Source organism: Cucumis melo, chromosome 2 (assembly GCF_025177605.1).
Source record: "Cucumis melo cultivar AY chromosome 2, USDA_Cmelo_AY_1.0, whole genome shotgun sequence".
Lineage (NCBI taxonomy): Eukaryota > Viridiplantae > Streptophyta > Magnoliopsida > Cucurbitales > Cucurbitaceae > Cucumis > Cucumis melo.
Genome location: NC_066858.1, coordinates 22,098,473 through 22,116,782, shown reverse-complemented (window position 1 = coordinate 22,116,782; position 18,310 = coordinate 22,098,473). Strand labels below are relative to the sequence as shown.

At 31.7% G+C, this 18,310-nt stretch overlaps 2 protein-coding genes across 6 annotated transcripts; one reads left to right on the top strand and one right to left on the bottom strand.

Annotated features, from left to right (window-relative positions):
- Positions 1 to 2,494: 2,494 nt before the first annotated feature.
- On the top strand, positions 2,495 to 5,365 carry LOC103494258 (uncharacterized). 4 transcript variants are annotated; one of them, XR_007818755.1, is made up of 3 exons: positions 2,520 to 3,310; positions 4,271 to 4,360; positions 5,052 to 5,365. XR_007818755.1 is itself a non-coding variant. In XM_008455373.3 (2 exons), exon 1 carries the CDS (start codon positions 2,586 to 2,588, stop codon positions 3,282 to 3,284), a length of 699 nt encoding a protein of 232 aa, XP_008453595.1. In that variant the 5' UTR covers positions 2,495 to 2,585; the 3' UTR covers positions 3,285 to 3,310; positions 5,052 to 5,365. The 4 variants fall into 4 exon arrangements, 2 of the variants coding, with proteins under 2 accessions (XP_008453595.1, XP_050936919.1); XR_538612.2 differs by having other exon boundaries at positions 2,522 to 3,310; positions 4,266 to 4,360; XM_008455373.3 differs by lacking the exon at positions 4,271 to 4,360 and having other exon boundaries at positions 2,495 to 3,310.
- Positions 5,366 to 6,082: 717 nt separating this feature from the next.
- LOC103494259 (VIN3-like protein 2) lies at positions 6,083 to 11,265 on the bottom strand. 2 transcript variants are annotated; one of them, XM_008455375.3, is made up of 5 exons: positions 10,955 to 11,265; positions 10,771 to 10,853; positions 9,109 to 9,781; positions 7,864 to 8,144; positions 6,083 to 7,563 (listed from the first exon to the last, which is right to left on the bottom strand). In XM_008455375.3, the coding sequence occupies exons 2-5, from the start codon at positions 10,793 to 10,795 to the stop codon at positions 6,365 to 6,367; spliced, it is 2,178 nt and encodes a 725-aa protein (XP_008453597.1). In that variant the 5' UTR covers positions 10,796 to 10,853; positions 10,955 to 11,265; the 3' UTR covers positions 6,083 to 6,364. The 2 variants fall into 2 exon arrangements, with proteins under 2 accessions (XP_008453597.1, XP_008453598.1); XM_008455376.3 differs by having other exon boundaries at positions 10,771 to 10,838.
- Between the last annotated feature and the right edge of the window lie 7,045 nt (positions 11,266 to 18,310).

Here is an 18,310-nt window from a genome sequence, read left to right as displayed (position 1 = left end):
AAAGTAGCCTTTCACCCTTTTAAAATCAATGCTACTAATTAATTTATACATACACACACCTAATTTCAACACATCAACCAAAAGGGAAGTGACAACTTTTTTTCTTTCTCATTTTTTCACGAGCATGCATCATTCACTTTTTTGTTTCCTCTCTTTATTTCTCTTCCAAATCGACTTAATCATTTACTTAACTGACCTTAATTAGTCGTAAAAAAACATTCTAACACAAATCTATCTTTTTCACGTTCAAGAACAGAAAATTGTTAATTAGGACATCAAGTCTCTTTAGTCTCTCCATACTTCTACTGTAATATAAAGTAATTCACTTTACGTATTTTCGTTGCTTTAATACCACTATTGGCCAAAGATAATACACCTCTTCGATGTTTTCATGTTTAAAAAGTTCGATATTCCCAAGTTATTGTTTAACAATGACATGAAGACATTAGTCAAAGTTATAATTTGACTAAAAAGCACAAATATTATTTCTAGAAAACCTCAAATTTTAGATAAATAATACATAGTAGGAATCCAATAACACTAAAACACGTGAAAACAATAAGTTTGTAGAGAAGAATAATCTCACACTAAATTTAGAGTCGGACGTTTTTATCCTAAGCCAATAACATAAAAAATTAATTTCACTATATTTAATTATGTATGAGTTTAGTTAACCTAAAATAAAAGAAAAAAAGGCAAGTGAGATTTTTTTAGGGTATGGAAAAAGGTAAGTTTTATTGGGTTTGGTCCCAAGAAATATGAGGAGGAAAAAGGTATGCATGTGGGAGATGGGGTAGTCCTTCCCTTGTTTTCCCGATTCTCGGTGTACGCATGCTTCTTACATATTATATATTATATATACATACATACAAATTTCAATACATTATTTTTCTTTTCTATTCTAATTGCTTTATTGTTTCATTTAAACCTGCCCCCTACTATATTCAATTAATACACTTTTTGGCCACTGGTTCTTTATTTTGTTACTAAATTTTGAAATATAGTACAATTTTAAATTTTGTTTGGTTTATACATTTGGTTTTTTCAAACTTGTTTTAATTACAAGCCTAAATATATAATTGTCTATTGGTTAAGAGAAAGTATTATAAGATTATTTGTAGCGTTGAGTTGAGTTGAGTTGAGTTGAGTTAGGATTTTAATTTATGATAATGTTTTACCCATCAATTGGAGTCTATGTAGATTTCAAGATACTTTTATATTCCGTTCTTTCTTTTTTTTTTTATTCAATGTTTTCAATGACTTCGTCTATCGACCGATTCTTACTACAATCATTGTTGGTAGCATGCTCCAACGACTACTTCCAAAACTCAACTCCAACTACAACCATAGTTGACGACTTTTGCTATCTCACTCCTTATGTGCTCCTACGACAATCTCCAATAAAGAGCACCTACAACACTTTGCACGACTGTCACCTTTGACGATCATCTACAGTGACAACTATGTTGAACATTTTCAACAACTAACTTTAACGACCAACTCTAATGATCATATAATAAAAGAAAGAAAACCAGGAACATTAATTCAACATTGACATATAAACACTTTGAGCATATATATATTACTTTGATTTAGTCAATGTAGTACTTTGATTTGGATTCACAACTCTAATCTACAATTTGACATGAGATGCCATCAAAAGCCCAAACACCTTGATAGCCTAATTTTTCCCTCACATTGCACTCATACTTTCCACTAATGCGAAAATACATTGTAATTTTGTTATTCAAAAGAAGGAAGAGTATTTTATCTATCTTAAATACAATGCTTGCATGGAAAAAAATCATAAAATACATTTGAATGTTTTAATTTGGCATCTCAAATTTATTGTTAAAAATTTGAGAGCATATATGTCTAAATAAAAGGTAGTTAAGCAAACAAAAATAATCACTAGAAACTCAAACTTTTTAAGTTACCAAAACTACATCTTATCGTTGGCTTGATAATTTTTTTTTTTCTAATGAAAATTGAAGGTGGAAGGATTTTGACTTGGAATTTCTAAACTTAGATATATATATATATACGCATGTAGTAGTTGAGATAAGCTCTTAATGACTTCGACTTTGCATACAAATATAAATTTTTAACCCTAAACTAAAAAATTATGCATCATATATAAAAATTCTATAGACATATTTGCTCTAAACTTCCAAACTAAACTCATGTAACTCCTATAACCTTATAAACTTGGTGTTTTTGAATTAAAAGGAAAAGAAAGGTAGATAATTTAGACAAAACGAGCCTTGTTGTTGGAGTTGTATGATGGATTGTTACGGCCCAAACAAACGAATCTGGCGAATTCAAAGGCCCATTCATATGATCAAAATAAAAGCCCAATTAGAAGCCAATAAACAAAGTCAAAAGCCCATTGTTTTTCTTCACGAGAAAGCCCATTTCAGCACAAGATCTGATCATCAACTTCATTCTAAAACAGAAGGGCTACTTCCGTAATTTTAAAGAAACCCAAGGGGTTTTTCCCGCTCAATTGCAAAACCCCAAATCCGATAGGTAATTCATTTCCTTCACTCTGAGCTTACGGAATAGGAGATTCTTACAAATCCGCCATGGTCGACCGTGAACGGGATAGAGATAGAGGCCGCGACAGAGATAAAGATCGGGACCGTGATAGATACAAAGACCGGGAGCGAGACCGTGACCATCGGGAACGTGACCGGCGTAGGGATCGAGAAGATCGTGACCACCGTGAACGTGATCGGGACCGGGAACGGCGTAGGGATCTAGACGATCGTGACCGTGAAAGGGAGCGTGGCCGGAGTAAAAGGTCACACACTCCCGACCGCTCAAGATCCCGCCGTTCTCGCACCCGCTCGCCAGACCGGCACCGGTCGCGGTCTCTTTCTCGTACTCCTGAGGACCGGTCTTCTCGCCGCCGCCATCGTTCTCCCTCCCCGGATCATGCTCGGAAGCGTCATCGCCGGGATTTGACTGCGGACGACGAGAAGGAGCGGCAAAAAGCAGTTTCTGACTTTGTTGATGGCATTGCGAAAGAGCAGCACAAGCAGAAGAATAATAAAGACAACGCTGGTAGCGGAGAAGTAGTGGAGGAGGCCATGGCCGATGAAGATGAAATTGAGATGATGAAGAAATTAGGTATTCCCGTGGGTTTCGATTCGACCAAGGGCAAACCTGTCCCAGGTGCTGATGTGAGTGGCGTTAGGGTAGTTACCAAGAGGCAGCCTAGGCAGTACATGAATCGTCGTGGCGGGTTCAACAGGCCGTTGCCGGCCGAGCGCACCCGGTAGCTAATTGATTTGGCTAGGTCACCGAGGTTAGTCTTTTGAACTGTTGTTGGGATTTCTTAGCTCCGCTTTATTGAACTGTTGCAACAATTGAATAGCTTAGTCCACTGAGTTCTTCCTAAATTTTGAGCAACAACTGGAACAAGTGTTTTTTGTATTTTGTACAAAGATTAGAATGCTGTCTTCTACCTGACATTCGGTTTTAGTAGTCCGATTAACGTTAATTAATTGTGCACTGTGTTTTTGTGCTCCAGTTCCTAGTCACTTATACTATTATAGATGTTCAATGGGGTAGATGAGTATCTCGTCATCCTTGAGGATCTGACTAAAGTATTTGACATCTTTACTCCTGAAAATTCTCCTTAGAGAGAAGACTAATTTCTTTGTCCATTTCATCTGTTTAAGACGGCTTTTAGACTGATGTTAGTAGTTACTTAACGGTAGTTAGTAGTTAGTAGTTAGTAGTTACTTAACGGTAGAGGTATGAACTTTTCACACATTTCATAATATCACCTTACAGTTAGAACTTCATTGCCACCATTCTTCTTGTACAATGGTTGAAGGTTATACTCTGCCTAGTATTATCAAAGAGAACTTGAAGAACCCAAAATTTTGTTGAACATAATTTTGGCATTTAGTTTTTGAAATTATAATTGTAAAATTCTTAATCCAGTTGAGGAAACATTGTGATGTACTTCTTTGGATGTGTTATAGGGCCGGAGCTCCTTGTATCAAAATATTGAGCTTATGTGTATGGTAGCTGGGCATGTCAATTTCTTGTGTGAGATAGTTTGTTTATGTTATTTGAGCCAACAGTTGATGGAAGTTCAAAAGTGATGAATTTAGGAATATATTCAGACTTGCTGATATATGAAAATATGATTTAGTTTTTCATTTAAACAAAGAAAAAATTTAGGAGTTGTTGGCTGAAACTTACAAAGATGGTAAAACAATGAAACTGAGTATAGCTCTCACTTGCTTCAGTGTAGCAACCAAGACCGACATTCTTCCTGAGATATCATTGAGCGGTGGGAGATGCATGCAGACCAGGCTATTGCAATGTGCTCGATCATATTCTGGTAATAAAATCTTGTTACCGAATGTGTTTCCTGCTTAACCTAAGTTTTGATATAGCTCGATTCAGATTTCAAATCCTCAGCTGTCTTAGGGGTCCGCCTTGTGATTGTGAGTTTGCCGTGATTAGGGTTTGTAAGAAAAAGTTAACCTTGTTTGTCTTTGTAAACTGGTTGGCTGGCAGTTTTTGAAATAGTGATTTGGAAGAAAGCTCGTCTGAGGGCAGTAATTCTCAAATTTTCTTGTCATAATTTTGGGGGCGACTGTCCATCTATCTATCATTTCCAATCTCTTCGACCTTTTACACTGCCAGCATTTTCTAAGTTTGAGGACTCAACTCTTAGATGTCATCCCAAGACCCACCTGTGTTCAACTTCATCAATAGATGATTCAAGAGTTTGTGAGTAGATCCTTCAGGAGTAACTAAGCACCCATTTAAACATAATCCTTTTTAGTTGCCAATTGCGAACACTCCTGCAATCACCTTTAGGTGCTTTGAACATCTGTGTTGGCGTCTGTTAATCGTCCCATTCTTCTAGATTGAAGTTTATTCTAGTATTTAATCAGGGCTCAGTTCCTTATAATAAAAAGTAATTTATTTTTGTAAAGTCATTTGTACTCTTTAGTAATATTATCATTTACTCATGTAGAGGTAGTCCAATGACACAAGTTTGAACCCGTTTTTGCTGTTTGCAGGATTTGGTTTACTTGACTTTGCTGGAGAGCCCAGATGGAAGTCTTCGGGCGCAATATTGTTTGTATGTAATATAATATTCATGAAACCTTGGAAGTCAGAGTCGAGTTGAGTTAATTGATACTCTGAAGAACGAGGGATACTTTAGCCTATTGTAGAAATTGGAGAATTTTCCATGTTGCTTATTTGTTTTCAGTAAAAAATGGATGGTGCTTAGATCAATTGAATTGGATTCGGTTCCTTCAACCTTAAGATTGTGCTGCTGCAAAGCCATGCAAAAGCCTATATAAAGCATTTCGATGGTGTTTTTTGTTTATTTATTTATCTTTTGCACTCTTTTTTTCATTTGGAACGTGATCTTTCATTAAGAGGGGAAAAAAGGGAAAAAGACAAATGAAATCACTTGGAACGTGAGGATTCGTTGTGTATTGGAACATGAGGGTTTGTTGCATCTAACGATGGGCAGTATCTCTTCCATTTTTAGAATCTGTATTACACAAACTTCACCTTTTAGATTTATTTATTTATGAATTTTATTATTATTAAGCATTGAGAAAAGTTTCCAAGAGACTGTTTGAGAGGTCTATTTTAGAAGTTGACTTAGCTCACATCCACAAGCAATCAAAGTAGGAGAGCATAAGCTTACAACAAATGTTAGTTTGAAAGACTTAGGAGCAAAATGTTATCAAACAAACCGATAGAAAACACAAATTTGGCATACGCTTATATGAAAGAATGAAAAAAGGAAAAGGAAGAAAGAAAAGTAAATGATAACTACTCAAAATTGTTCTCTCATTTCAGATGATTTGTTCATCCTATTAATTTGACTTATAACATATTGGGAGTTAAATAAGGATCAATCTTTTAAGCTTTGTTTTGGCTTCGAGATGAAATTCAACCTTCAAGGGAACTCTTAACTTGGAGGTAACATGAATAACATGGAATCTAACTTGCCTACTCATTCCACAATTTAATTTTTAATGGTTAAGAAAGTAAATGAATCATCTACATATAGAGAAGGGACATTCAAAACTTCAAAAACAAGTTTTAATAAACTAATTACTAAATGGTATCAATGAGTAAGTAAGAATGTTAAAATCATCCTCATCTACAAATCTGTTCGAAGTGTTTAAAATGGCGAATGCGGATGACATATTATCATCACAAAAATGCTAAATAAAAAGCTTAGATGATGCCCAATTCAATTGATGACAATTTAAATAGAGAAAAAAAAAGGGGTATCTAAAGAATGCCTACGAATGATAGAATTTCCAATCTCGGACTTTGTTAAATTTGTTGGTTTTCGAGACGATGATCAATGCCAAAGCTTCATACAAAATCCAGAAGGCACAGCACATGTTTTCTTGCTTGAAATGCATTCCGAAAACGTATCCACAAGTTGCTCGGCAAGAGCTGATGGATCTTCAATGAAGTTATCAACAAAGGCCTTCACTATCCTAACTTCTTGTGTTGTCGCTCTCAAGCTATACCAAGTTAAGAATTTCTGTCTGAAGTTCTTCTCTATGTGTCCTTCGCATTCTAGCCATCTAATCAACTTTACGTAATACTCGAAATCCTTATCGGAAATACCGTTTCCAGTACAATCCACATCTTGCCTCTCTGCATTTCTCTTCTTAGATGTGCTGCCATTTCGGAGTTCCTCTCCTCCAGATCCCTTATTATCTCGATCCTTGGTGCAGGATTTCGACCGGCCACTCCTTCCGAGAACATCCTTGAGTATTTCCATTTTGCAAGGAGTAACTGGCAATCCAGCCTCGGAGCTGCTAACAAGTGGTGTGGATTTAGTCCCTTGTTGAATGGCAGAATTCGAGCCCTTATTCATGCTTGTTGTACCTTCAATGATTTGGACTTGAGAAGAATGCCTGTCTTCAAGTTTTGAAACATTGGGATCAGGAAGCATGCTACTTTTTCTTATTACGTGTTCCTCATCCAACGACGAAACAGAATCTTTTGCTGTTCCCATTCCACTGACATCGGTGCAGTTTATTCTATCCTCAGATTGGTTAATAGTGATAATCTTATTAGATTCCTTGCAATAAGAAAGATAGCTCCCTGTTTGACTATCGGTCTGGTCACTACACGGCACTATATTGTTAGTTTCATCTTCTACGGAAGAAGGATTAGAGAGCTCACTGAAGTTGGTCACAGGACTCTGACTTCTTTCAATCACCAAGCAACTTGTGTCATCTTCCCGAGGAATAGTAGTTGAGACTTGAACTTCACATGTCCCCAAATCGCCTGTCCCATCAAAGGAAATGGCTTTGAAATAGTATTCTGAAGATGGGGTTAGTCCTCGGACGACAAACCTCAAATTTGGTTGAGACAAGGTGCAAGTTGGCTCGATAGGATAATCTGTTTCGCCTGCCTTTCGATGCCATAGCCTGTAACCAATGGTTTCTCCACAAGAAACATCTTCAGTACCCACAACCACTGTAATGTATGTTGCATCAACATCTTCGAACCTTAAGAAGTTTGTAGCTACCAAATTAGTATCTGCAAGATCGAAAAAGACAGGTAACTTTTACTGTATTACTTTTTTTCTTCTAATGATTTTTAGTGAAACACTGCACAGTAAAACACAAATGCCATCTGTAATATATATCTTAATTAGTGCTCTTGTACGTGGAAGATAGTTAAATATATCAGCAAAGCAACCCATTCAAATATTGTCTTGCATGCTCAAATTACTTTTTAGACTGACACCAACTGGCCATATAGAGGGTATTCCATAAACTTAGTAAAGAAAATTTGAGATGAGTAAAGAAGTTAGGAGCCTTACATAAAATAAATTACCTTGTATCATGGAACTGAGCGTATCGATGGCTAACGAGCAGAGTTTCTGAACCTCTGGTCCAGAAGAAAGCCTGTTCACTATTCCTCTGCCCGTACCAACCGGTACACCAGCCAAAGGACCCACCTCAGCTTCAAGTTTCTTCACAGCCTCATCCACAATCTGATAAACGTCTTGGTACTTTTCACCTTCACTCAAAAGCTTTTTGCTTAAAGAGATACGGTAACACAGGATATACACCCGTCTTGTTTCCTTTGCCTTCATCAATTGTTTTCTCAAACACCTAAAAATTTTTATCCGAGTCATTCATGATATGGTAAAGAACAAAGATTCAAGAGAGTCGAATGCAGTCTTTTATGGTATTGAAATATCAGGGACCTCTTCATGCTTCATGGCCACAGACAAGTATTGCAGTCTTTTGCAAGCCAGCATTACATCTTCAATCACTGCATGTCTAGAATTTATAGTGTAGAAAAATTTGACTCTTTATGATTTTATCAGTTGGAAAAATTACAACATGCGGATGGGAAGAAGAAAATGGATGGACGAAAGGATGTTTAGACCAATGCGAGACATACAGCATCCTAGCTATTTTCTAACTCCAAAATTTTGCAACCTTTAAAAAATTTATTTCTTTTCTTCTTTTTAATTCGGTCCAATTATTGATCTCTTTTAGCAATCTCCATTTGATTTGGACTGGCCGGTCTTTGAGGAGGGGACTTTTTATATCAATTGGTGTGCGATCAAATACCGGTTCCCCAAAATGAGTAAAAGACACTAAATGTTTAAAAAATTATCGTGATTGACATTAGATATTAACTCAGTGAGATTGCAAGTATGTAGGAATAATGTCCTAAACTTAGTCAACTTCTAATACATTATGGACAACAAAACGTAATTAAATTCTTAACTTGAATCTTCGACAGTAAGAGAAACGAAGCAACAATCAGCAGCTTCATTTTTCAAGATAAAGAGAACCACACGTCTCAGGTCCAAATAATTAGAAAAGAAAAAACTTTACAAACTTTACTACTCCAGAAGGTTTGCAGATTCACGGCCTTAGGATGAATGAAAATGAATAGCAACCGAGGCAGTGACAATGCAAATTACTTTACTAGATTCACCTCAATAAAAATCGATTGATGTTTTCAAAGAAAAAAAATCAAGAAATTAAAAATGAAGACGAAACAAACCTTTCGAAATCCTTTCAAATTCAATGAACCAGATATAAAAGTCGGAGTAATTACCCAATCAAGTCATTGACTTTTCCACAAGATACACAACAGAAGGTCCCTTCAATTCCGGTCTGCTGTCCTCTAGAAATCCCAGATTTTTCATGCTTCAGTGCACATTCAAGATGGCATGACATACGACATGAAGTGCTTTGAAATGGTGGGTCAGAGCTGCAACTTAACCACAGACTAGGATCCTTATTATCATCATATTGATAACAGATGCAGCATGAACACCTCTTGCAAAATTTATCATCTTGATTTAAGTTAGCTTTGCACGCCGAATTTCTGCAGTACACTGCAATATTTGAGTCAGTCCTAGTGTTACTGATTGGACTATTGTTTACAGGAACAGGCAGCCGTGCTGGCTGATCAATTTTTCTTTGCCGTTTGGAAATCTTTGGAGAAGGACAAGGAGAAGACTGACTGTCGAGGTCTGTTACATCCTCAGTTGACCCTGATTTCTTTTTACCAACAATTTTCAGAAGGTTCTCAATTATTTTTAGTTTTGTTAATCCAGTATATTTCCTCTCTTTTCCCATCTCTGCACACAAGATTTCTAAAATCTCGTGTCGACTCCAGGACTGAAGCAATTCAGATGCATGTGGCTGATCTGATATTTCATAGACCAAATTCCTTTTCTTCTCCATACTCATCATACTAGATCTTAATGGTTCGAGAGCAGCTCCTAAATCCCAACATAGAAGACGAGGATGCACATCAAAGTTAGAAAAGACAAAACATAAAATCAAACGTCAAAAAGGTACAAGTTCCGTCCTGTTTAAGTTGAGTCAGATTGGGTTTGACTTCATAAATAAGATGAACATGCATGGATTAGTAAAACTAGTTTTGGGTGAAACATATCGATTTAAATGAATAAATTAAAGACAATCATTTCACTTACGATCAAATTACATATATATGATTTTTCAAATTTCCACTAGATAACTTTTACAGGTCTTCCTAGCTCAAACATCTTCCACGAAATAATTGCTTCAAATCCATGGATCAATATATTCAATAAAATAAAGTATCACACCAACTTTTGAGAAAACATATACACATTTCCTTAAAATACTACAATTTTCACTGTTATTTGCAATCATTTGTACAAATGACTCGAACAACCTGAAGTTTGCCCAGCCTAAAAGTACTCTAAGGTTCAATTAGGTCGGGTTGATTCCAAAACATACACCCGTTTATATCCTTCCAAAAACCTCCTGTGATTGAAAATCAAAAGTGCAATCAAACAGAAAGAACAGTTCTCACATCTCATGCAAATAAACTCCTATGCCAAATTAATCTTCCAAGAAGCGAAAAGACTCGGATAATTAGATAACTCGAATAGATCATCCAGGCAATACGTCCATCATCTATTGAAACACACACATACAAAATTATAATCCAAAAATTAAGCATTTTATTACTAAATGTGGTCTCAAAAGTTCCACATGAACGAACGCCTACAAAACCCACAGATAGACGCAATTCATCAAAAACCACGAGAAAAACTAAAAGCTCACTACCACAAGGTCCAGACGCGGAAGTACAACAAGAACGAACAATTTCCGATTCCAGAAGAAGTAAGAGGCAAAATTAAGAATCTAAAAAAAAAAAGAAGAAACTAACAAAACAAAAGCCGATGATAAGAAAAACGAAAAGGATTGAGGAGATTACCTTCAGATGAAGAATCGGAAGGCATAGCGAATCGACGACATTAGCAGGAAAAAGGAACAAATAAGGACCTGAAAACATGAAATCTGGAAGGATAATAAAACCGTGAAAGCCAAGAAGAAGAAGAAGAAGAAGAAGAAGAAGAAGAAAAGAAAGAGAAATGGAGGAAAAAGGGGAAGTAACATACCAATAAATTACAGCGGGAAAGAACGGGAGGAAGAAGGAGGAATCCATGGGATTGAGATATTGAGATTGAGATTGAGATTGTGATTGAGAAATTTAAAGAGGAGGGATGATGATGATGGAATCTTTGTGTTTTTCGTTAGAGGCTTAGAGAGAAGAGTCTGTGTGATTCGATCAAAAATCAAATCAAATCAAATCGAATGAATGAATGAATGAATGAAGAATACTATTAGCCGCTCTCTCTCTCTCTCTTTCTGTCTCTCTTTTTTCTCTTAGCTCAAACCATTACAAATGCGGCTGCATGATTTGTCCCTTCCTTCCCTTGTGTTTTTTTTTCTTCTTCTTCGTAGTTTGTTTTCTTTATTTAATAATTAAAAGTTTAAATCCCTGTCTTGATTTCTGAACTCCTTTTATTATTTTATTTCTTTTTTTTTTTTACTTTTATTTTACGTCAAAATATTTACAAAACTAAATATTCCATAATTAAAATTTTACCTATAATTATCTATATTTGAAATTATGTTATATTTTATAAATATTTTCAACAATTTTATTATTTATGATAATTTTTATTAATAATTTATCAAATACAAAATTAAACGTTGATGGATATATTAGAGAATTTATAAAGCTTAAGGATCTATTGGATGCAAAATTAAAAGTTCAAAAGTTTGCCCGATGAATTTAAAAAATGAAATATTTACAAAATCCCTATGAATAGGATCAAACCTTATTCCATGGTATTTACATGAGATTCCTCCTTTTTATTCTTAAGCAAGTCTCCGAGAAGGCTTGACTTAGTTGATCAATGATTTTTGTTCTGTTTTCGTTTGTTTTAAGAAATATATCGATCAATTTTGATTCTTTTCGATCAAAATGTATTGATCCATGGACCTATGTGTCTATATAGATCATATTCATAGATTAACGAAAATGTGCAAAAACTATATTTACCTCTGCCATTTTATTAGTCTTTTCCTTTTTACAATAGATCCAAACTTGTAGCTTAAGTATATTCTTTAAAAAAATTAATATAAGAGGTTATGGAGTTTCGAACCTTCTACTCTCATCTAAATAATAAAGTAATGTTTATTGCAGATTACGTATGTAATTGATTATCTGATTATCGTTTTCATGTTATAATATGATTTGTTAATGTACATCTTAATAGTTCATTGTTAAAACTTATTTGAATCATTTTAAAATTAGCCAAATTTCATTTTAGTTTTTATATTTTTAATAGTTCAATGTTAATGCTTACCTTTAATCGTTCTTAATTTCATTCATTAATTTTTATTGAATCTAGTTAAATTATTGTAATAATTTTTATGTAATAAATTAAACTACACCATGTAAATATATTTACAAAAATTTATAAAAGAAATACTTAAACTGGGTTTGAAAATTTAACAACTAATTATAAATAAGAAATCATAAATTATCACATCATTTATCAAATTAATATAAAAAAATAATTGAATTTAACACTAATTAAAAGTTGACGTGTATTCAAATTGAAAATGAAGAGATAAATTGATCGATTATAATGATACACAGACAGTAATTATTATTTAATTATATTAAAATTGAATTAATTGAGCTTAATTTAGTCTAAATGCTAAATGTGACACTGAGTCTATGAGTTTAGTCCGTAGACCAAACAGGTCTAAGCTCATAAAGTCAATCAAAAGAACAATTTTTTTTACTTCAGAAGGTCTAAAGAGAGAAATCTTCTGACAAAGATAGAAGTTTCTTAAAAGATAAAGCTTTCTTCTCATACTCAAACTTTAAGAACATCACGTGTTCCGCTTCTTCAAATAAACATAAACATTCAAACGAGGGACTAATTAATCTTTCAAATGGGCTCCCACAATCTTTTCCTTAGCAATAATGCTGCAAAAATGACAAATAAAACAACAAAGGAATAAGAAATCAAATCAATTAATTTTTGGGCCAAGATGATGTTTATCCCACCTTAAAAATTGACCTTCTATTCATGTTATGGACTATATCAATCAATTAGTACCCTTGCATTTGCATTATTAATGTATGTATGGCTTTTGGTTGTTTGTTGAATCTTGCTTGTTTCCTACTGACTTCTCACTCTCTCCAAAACATGTCAATATTTAGTAATAAATACATAAAATAGCAAAATTCAAATTATAAAAATAAGAAAACCTCACTTTCATTTTTTTCTAAATTTGCTATCTTTTTTAAATCCACAAGTTTTTAGTCACAAGTATTATTAGATACTGCACTAACGCACTCACACATGATTGAGAGATAAGCATACACATCCATTTTGTTATATAGTATTTATAAAAATAAGTACCTATGAAATTATTGCTCTATATAATTGATACGTTTTTTTCTTTTTTTCTTTTTTATTATTTATCCTGTAACGTTATAAATCCAATAAAATAGTATCATATGAAGAAATTTTAAAAACCATAAAATTAGGGAATATATGAGGAGGGTAAAAACTAGAAGGAGAGATTAAGTTGAAATAGAACTGCTTCTTTATAGAACTAAAAGCGCTGGATGAAATAATATTGAATTAAAATTCATATATTTGTTCAAATCTTAAATTAATTGGTGATTTAATATGATATTCGAGTATGATTGTCATGTACTAATTAAATCTATGTACTTTTATTTTCTTTAATTAAATTTTTCTTAGATCTTTTATGTATTTCAGACCTACAAGTAAAAGTAAGTGTGTTTGATTTTAAGAATTTAGATAGGCTCCAGAGTTATATTTGAGGAGAGAGAAAGAAAATTGTTATTTTCCAATGAGGTTCATAATTTTAAAAATAATAAAATATTCATACAATATCAATATTAAGCTCACTAAAAATAGTTGGGTTTTTTTTTTTAATAACTAAGTAATCACCGGTGAACTTTCACTTGGCATTAAATGTTTGTAGAATGTATTTTAAGAAGTGGAACTCAAAAATTAAATAAAAAAAAAACTATATTTCAAATAAAATAAAGGTGAAAAATGAATAGAAAACTAGTAATACTTAGGTGCATTTCAGACCTCACCTATTTCTATGTATATCTTCGTACTATTATTCATATAAAGAAAATATTAAAATATTCTAATAAAGGAAAAATTAAAACTCGTGACAAATTTTAATTAGATATTAAGATAAGTGATCTCGAGTTATAGTTGGAGATGATTGTATTATTTTTAAAGTTCACCATTGATGAATAATAGTGGTTCCCATGGCATGCCTAGTTGCCTATAATGGCTTTGTGACAGTGTGTCACTCATTTTATTGGACCAACCATTATAGTTATTATGGTTGGTAGGTTTCTCATTGCTTTTTATGCAACACAATATCAAAATACATTTTTTTTTTTGCACTTTTTATTTTATCTTTTAAGACAATTAGAAAAATCAAAATCTTTACTTTGTCCTTTGATTTTCCATTAGAGGCAATATTCTTTCAGATATATGTTTTTCTTTTTAAAAAAATTAAAACTAGGTGAAACCATATTGATTTAGACATATTCTTATATATATACATACACATATATTCTTGCAACAAATTATTTGGTGTGCTATTTTTACTCTTATATAAGATTTATATATACTTGGTAAATATCCTTATGAGACAAAGTATGATATTTTTCCTATGCGTTATGTGTATGAATGACAAAACAATCTAACTTACTAATGAAACTTTGCATTGTGCATTAAATTTTCAAATAAAAAAGTTCAATAAGATTAAATTTTAATATCTTACATACACATACATATGGTGTATAAAATACATATTATACATACACATATATGATATATATATATAGATATATATATATACATATATGAGATATATATATACACATATATAACATTTCATTGATATTGACATAAAATATTAAATATTAAGTTGAATTGTGAAAAAGAGGAGATATATGTGCATGGGATCCTAAAATTATATAATTTGGTATTTGAATTAAGAAAAAGAAAAAGAAAGAGAAAGAGAAGAGGGGTGAAAGGGACATATGCATATAACTACAGCGTTGAGATATTGAGATAAGGTGGGGAACCCATTTTTTCCCCTCTTTTTCTTCTTTTGGGTGTCCATAATTACTAAAAGATTGGTACAATAGAAGTCCCTAAGATTCACAAACCATACTCTTCCATTTTTAAAAATTGGTATTACCTTCATTCATCTTTCCTAAATTTGTACGATCTTTTTTTCAAATAATATGTTTTATTGAAGTAATATACAAAATAGGTTAGGAGAAAATATATTGACAAAAATAGGATGGTTTAGGCGAACTCGTATACACGACTTTCACGACAGTCGTGGACGGGTCTACAAGCTGGCACGTGGACCTCACAATTTTTTCATTATTTAATATATATTAAAATATTCAAATCTCCAAATTTCAATTTCTAAAAATATTTTTAGTAGTTAAATATCTTTCTAAATTCTGATTTCTAATTTTCAAAAATATCTTTTCTTATTAAATATCTTTTCAAATTTCAAATTCTAATCTCTCTTTTATATTAACAAAATATGTTATTAAAAAATATGTTAAAAAAATATTATATTAACAAAATATCTAAATTTTTTTAGAATCAAAATAAAAAAAAAAAGTTATAACAAGAATAATTTTATTGTATAGAAATAAGAATATCTAATTTTTAAAAAAAAATCAAAATATTTAATTGCAAGAATATCTAATTTTTTTAGAATCAAAATGAAAAGAGTTATAGGAACAAATAATTTTGTTAATATCGGTGAATTACAAATATTTCTTTAATATATTTTTAATAATATATTTTTGTTAATATATACTTTTTAAAAAAGAATTGGAGATTGAAATTTGAAACTTGGGAAGATATTTAATAGAAAACATATTTTTGGAAATTGAAATTTGAAGATTTAAATATTTAATATATATATTAAATAACGAAAAAAAGAGAAGGTCGTTGTGGGGTTCATGTGCCAGCACATTGAAGTCGTGGACTTCATGCACGACTTTCTAGCAAAGTAGTGTACCCCGTACAACTTTGCCCAAACTACCTTATTTTTGTCAATATTTTTACTCCTACACTATTTTGACATTACTTTTAAAAAAATAAATTATTTAGAAAAAAATCAAATATGACTCAATTGATTTGAGTATATATATATATATTCCATCCATAACAATTCTCCTAAATAAATTATATATTTCTTTTCTTTTCAAATATACTCAAAGTTTAAAGTGTTTTGTATAATGAACTGAATCAGGTATTTATAATTGATATTCTTTCGTGTTTGTTTTTCTCTTTTATCTCGTCTTTATCCTCGCCCTATTCACTTCTTTCTTCTTCATATATATTTGTTTTAATTATACTATTATTCTTGTTGTTGTTCAAACAATTCCTCATTAAACTCCTTTCTCTACCATTTTATAAACTGACATACATAGTACCTTTCCTTTTGTATATACACATACTCATAGTACTTACCTACTAATTGTTCCAAAATCTTTGTCTCTTCCTTCTTCTTTACCATAAAAGAAAAGGTTTTAATCTTCCTATTATACCTATTCCAAATAAATCAAAAAACAAAACAATTTACCTAAACATCCTACTTTTAAAACAAACGTCAAAATCCAAAAAGTGTTCGTAAACTAAATTGAGCACGTGTCGCATATCATATTTTAACCTTTCATTTTTTTTTTCAATTTAAATTAACGATTCAAAATATATTTTATTATCAAAAGTTTAGTTCAACAATAATTAAACTCTCCACCTTTAGGAGTTTGATTAGCATAATTAATTACTTGGAATTAGGGGTTAGAAGAAACCTAATTAAGTAATATACACATGGTGAGGCACGTGATGTGGTTAGTGGAACAATTAATAATAAATCCGTAATGCACTAAAGAAAAAAATAATAATTAATGAGTAATTTAAAATAAAGATTAAAGAGTCAATGTCAAAGTGACAACCAACGTCAAAACTCCTATCTTATAACTGTTTCTTTCGTGTCATAATTATAAGGTTAGAGTCTGATTTTTGGTCATTAAATTTTGGATGATTAGGCAACAATATTTATAATATTAATTAAATCGATATATAATAAAAAAAAAAATTTACTAATTTATTTTATAAATACACTTAGAATTAAATAAATTCAAATTTAAAATTATTATTATTCTTCTTTTTTCTTTTAAAACCCAAATCTCTCGCATTTCCTTTAAGCTCTCTACCGTTGTCTGTTAATGTCTTACATTGATAATATTTAAATTTTGACTATATTTTATTAATATTTTTAACAATTTTGTCATTTGTAATAACTTTTTAAAAAATGTAAACTTGAGAGTTGAGTCGAACGAGATTGACAGAAAAAATCTCCACCTCACTTGAAAAGGATGATCTATCATTTTCTATTTATATGGAATGTAAATCTAATTATGACAACAACATTTCATATTATTACGTGAGAGGCACGATAGACGACTACTATTACGGTCTATCGTAGATAAACTTTGATATTTTTATATATTTATTCTATTTTAGGATATTTAAAAAGAAATATCCCAAAGTTTGGTTGGTAAATTGAAATTTGGTTGGTTGAAGTCCAAACAAAATAATGGGAAAATGATAATATTATATTATGTATGAAACGTGGTCCAAAGCTACCAACCAATAGCGGCTTACAAAGAAAAACTAAACACTTTACTTATTCCATGTGATATATTATTTTGTTTCTTTCCTTTTCCCAAATATTTTATCCCAAAATTCTCTTCCTTTCTAATCCCCAATATCTCCTAAAGAATAACAAATTTAGTATATAATAATAATAATATCTACTTTATTCCGTATCAATTTTTTATATTTATAGATATTTACAAAAAGATAATAGGTTGCTTTTCAATATTGATGTCCAACCATTCGTACGTATACCACATACTTACTTATGATAGTACAAACCGATCAAACTGACCAAATCGTCTTAAACTTCATATTTATTAGGGATAAGCGTCATTTGATAATTGTTGGTAAATGTTCAAATAACTTCTTCTTATCTCCAATTAATAGCTTTTTGTTTAATTGATTTTGGTCGATAGACTCAGTTTTTCGATCTTTCATGCTTATCTCTAATATTGAAAAATAACCTTTTAGACATATTAGAAAGCAAAATTTTATATTTTGAAAAGGACGACATCAAACACATTTTTTAAAAAAACAATGAAGCAAAAGATATATGTTTTTTTTTATTTCCTTTAGTTTTTTTTTTTTAATAAATCAACTTTATAGATCGATAAGATAATTGAGTGCAATACACGCCAATTATTTTACTAGGGAATTAAAAAAGAAATAAAAGAATCTCAAGGAAAAACATTG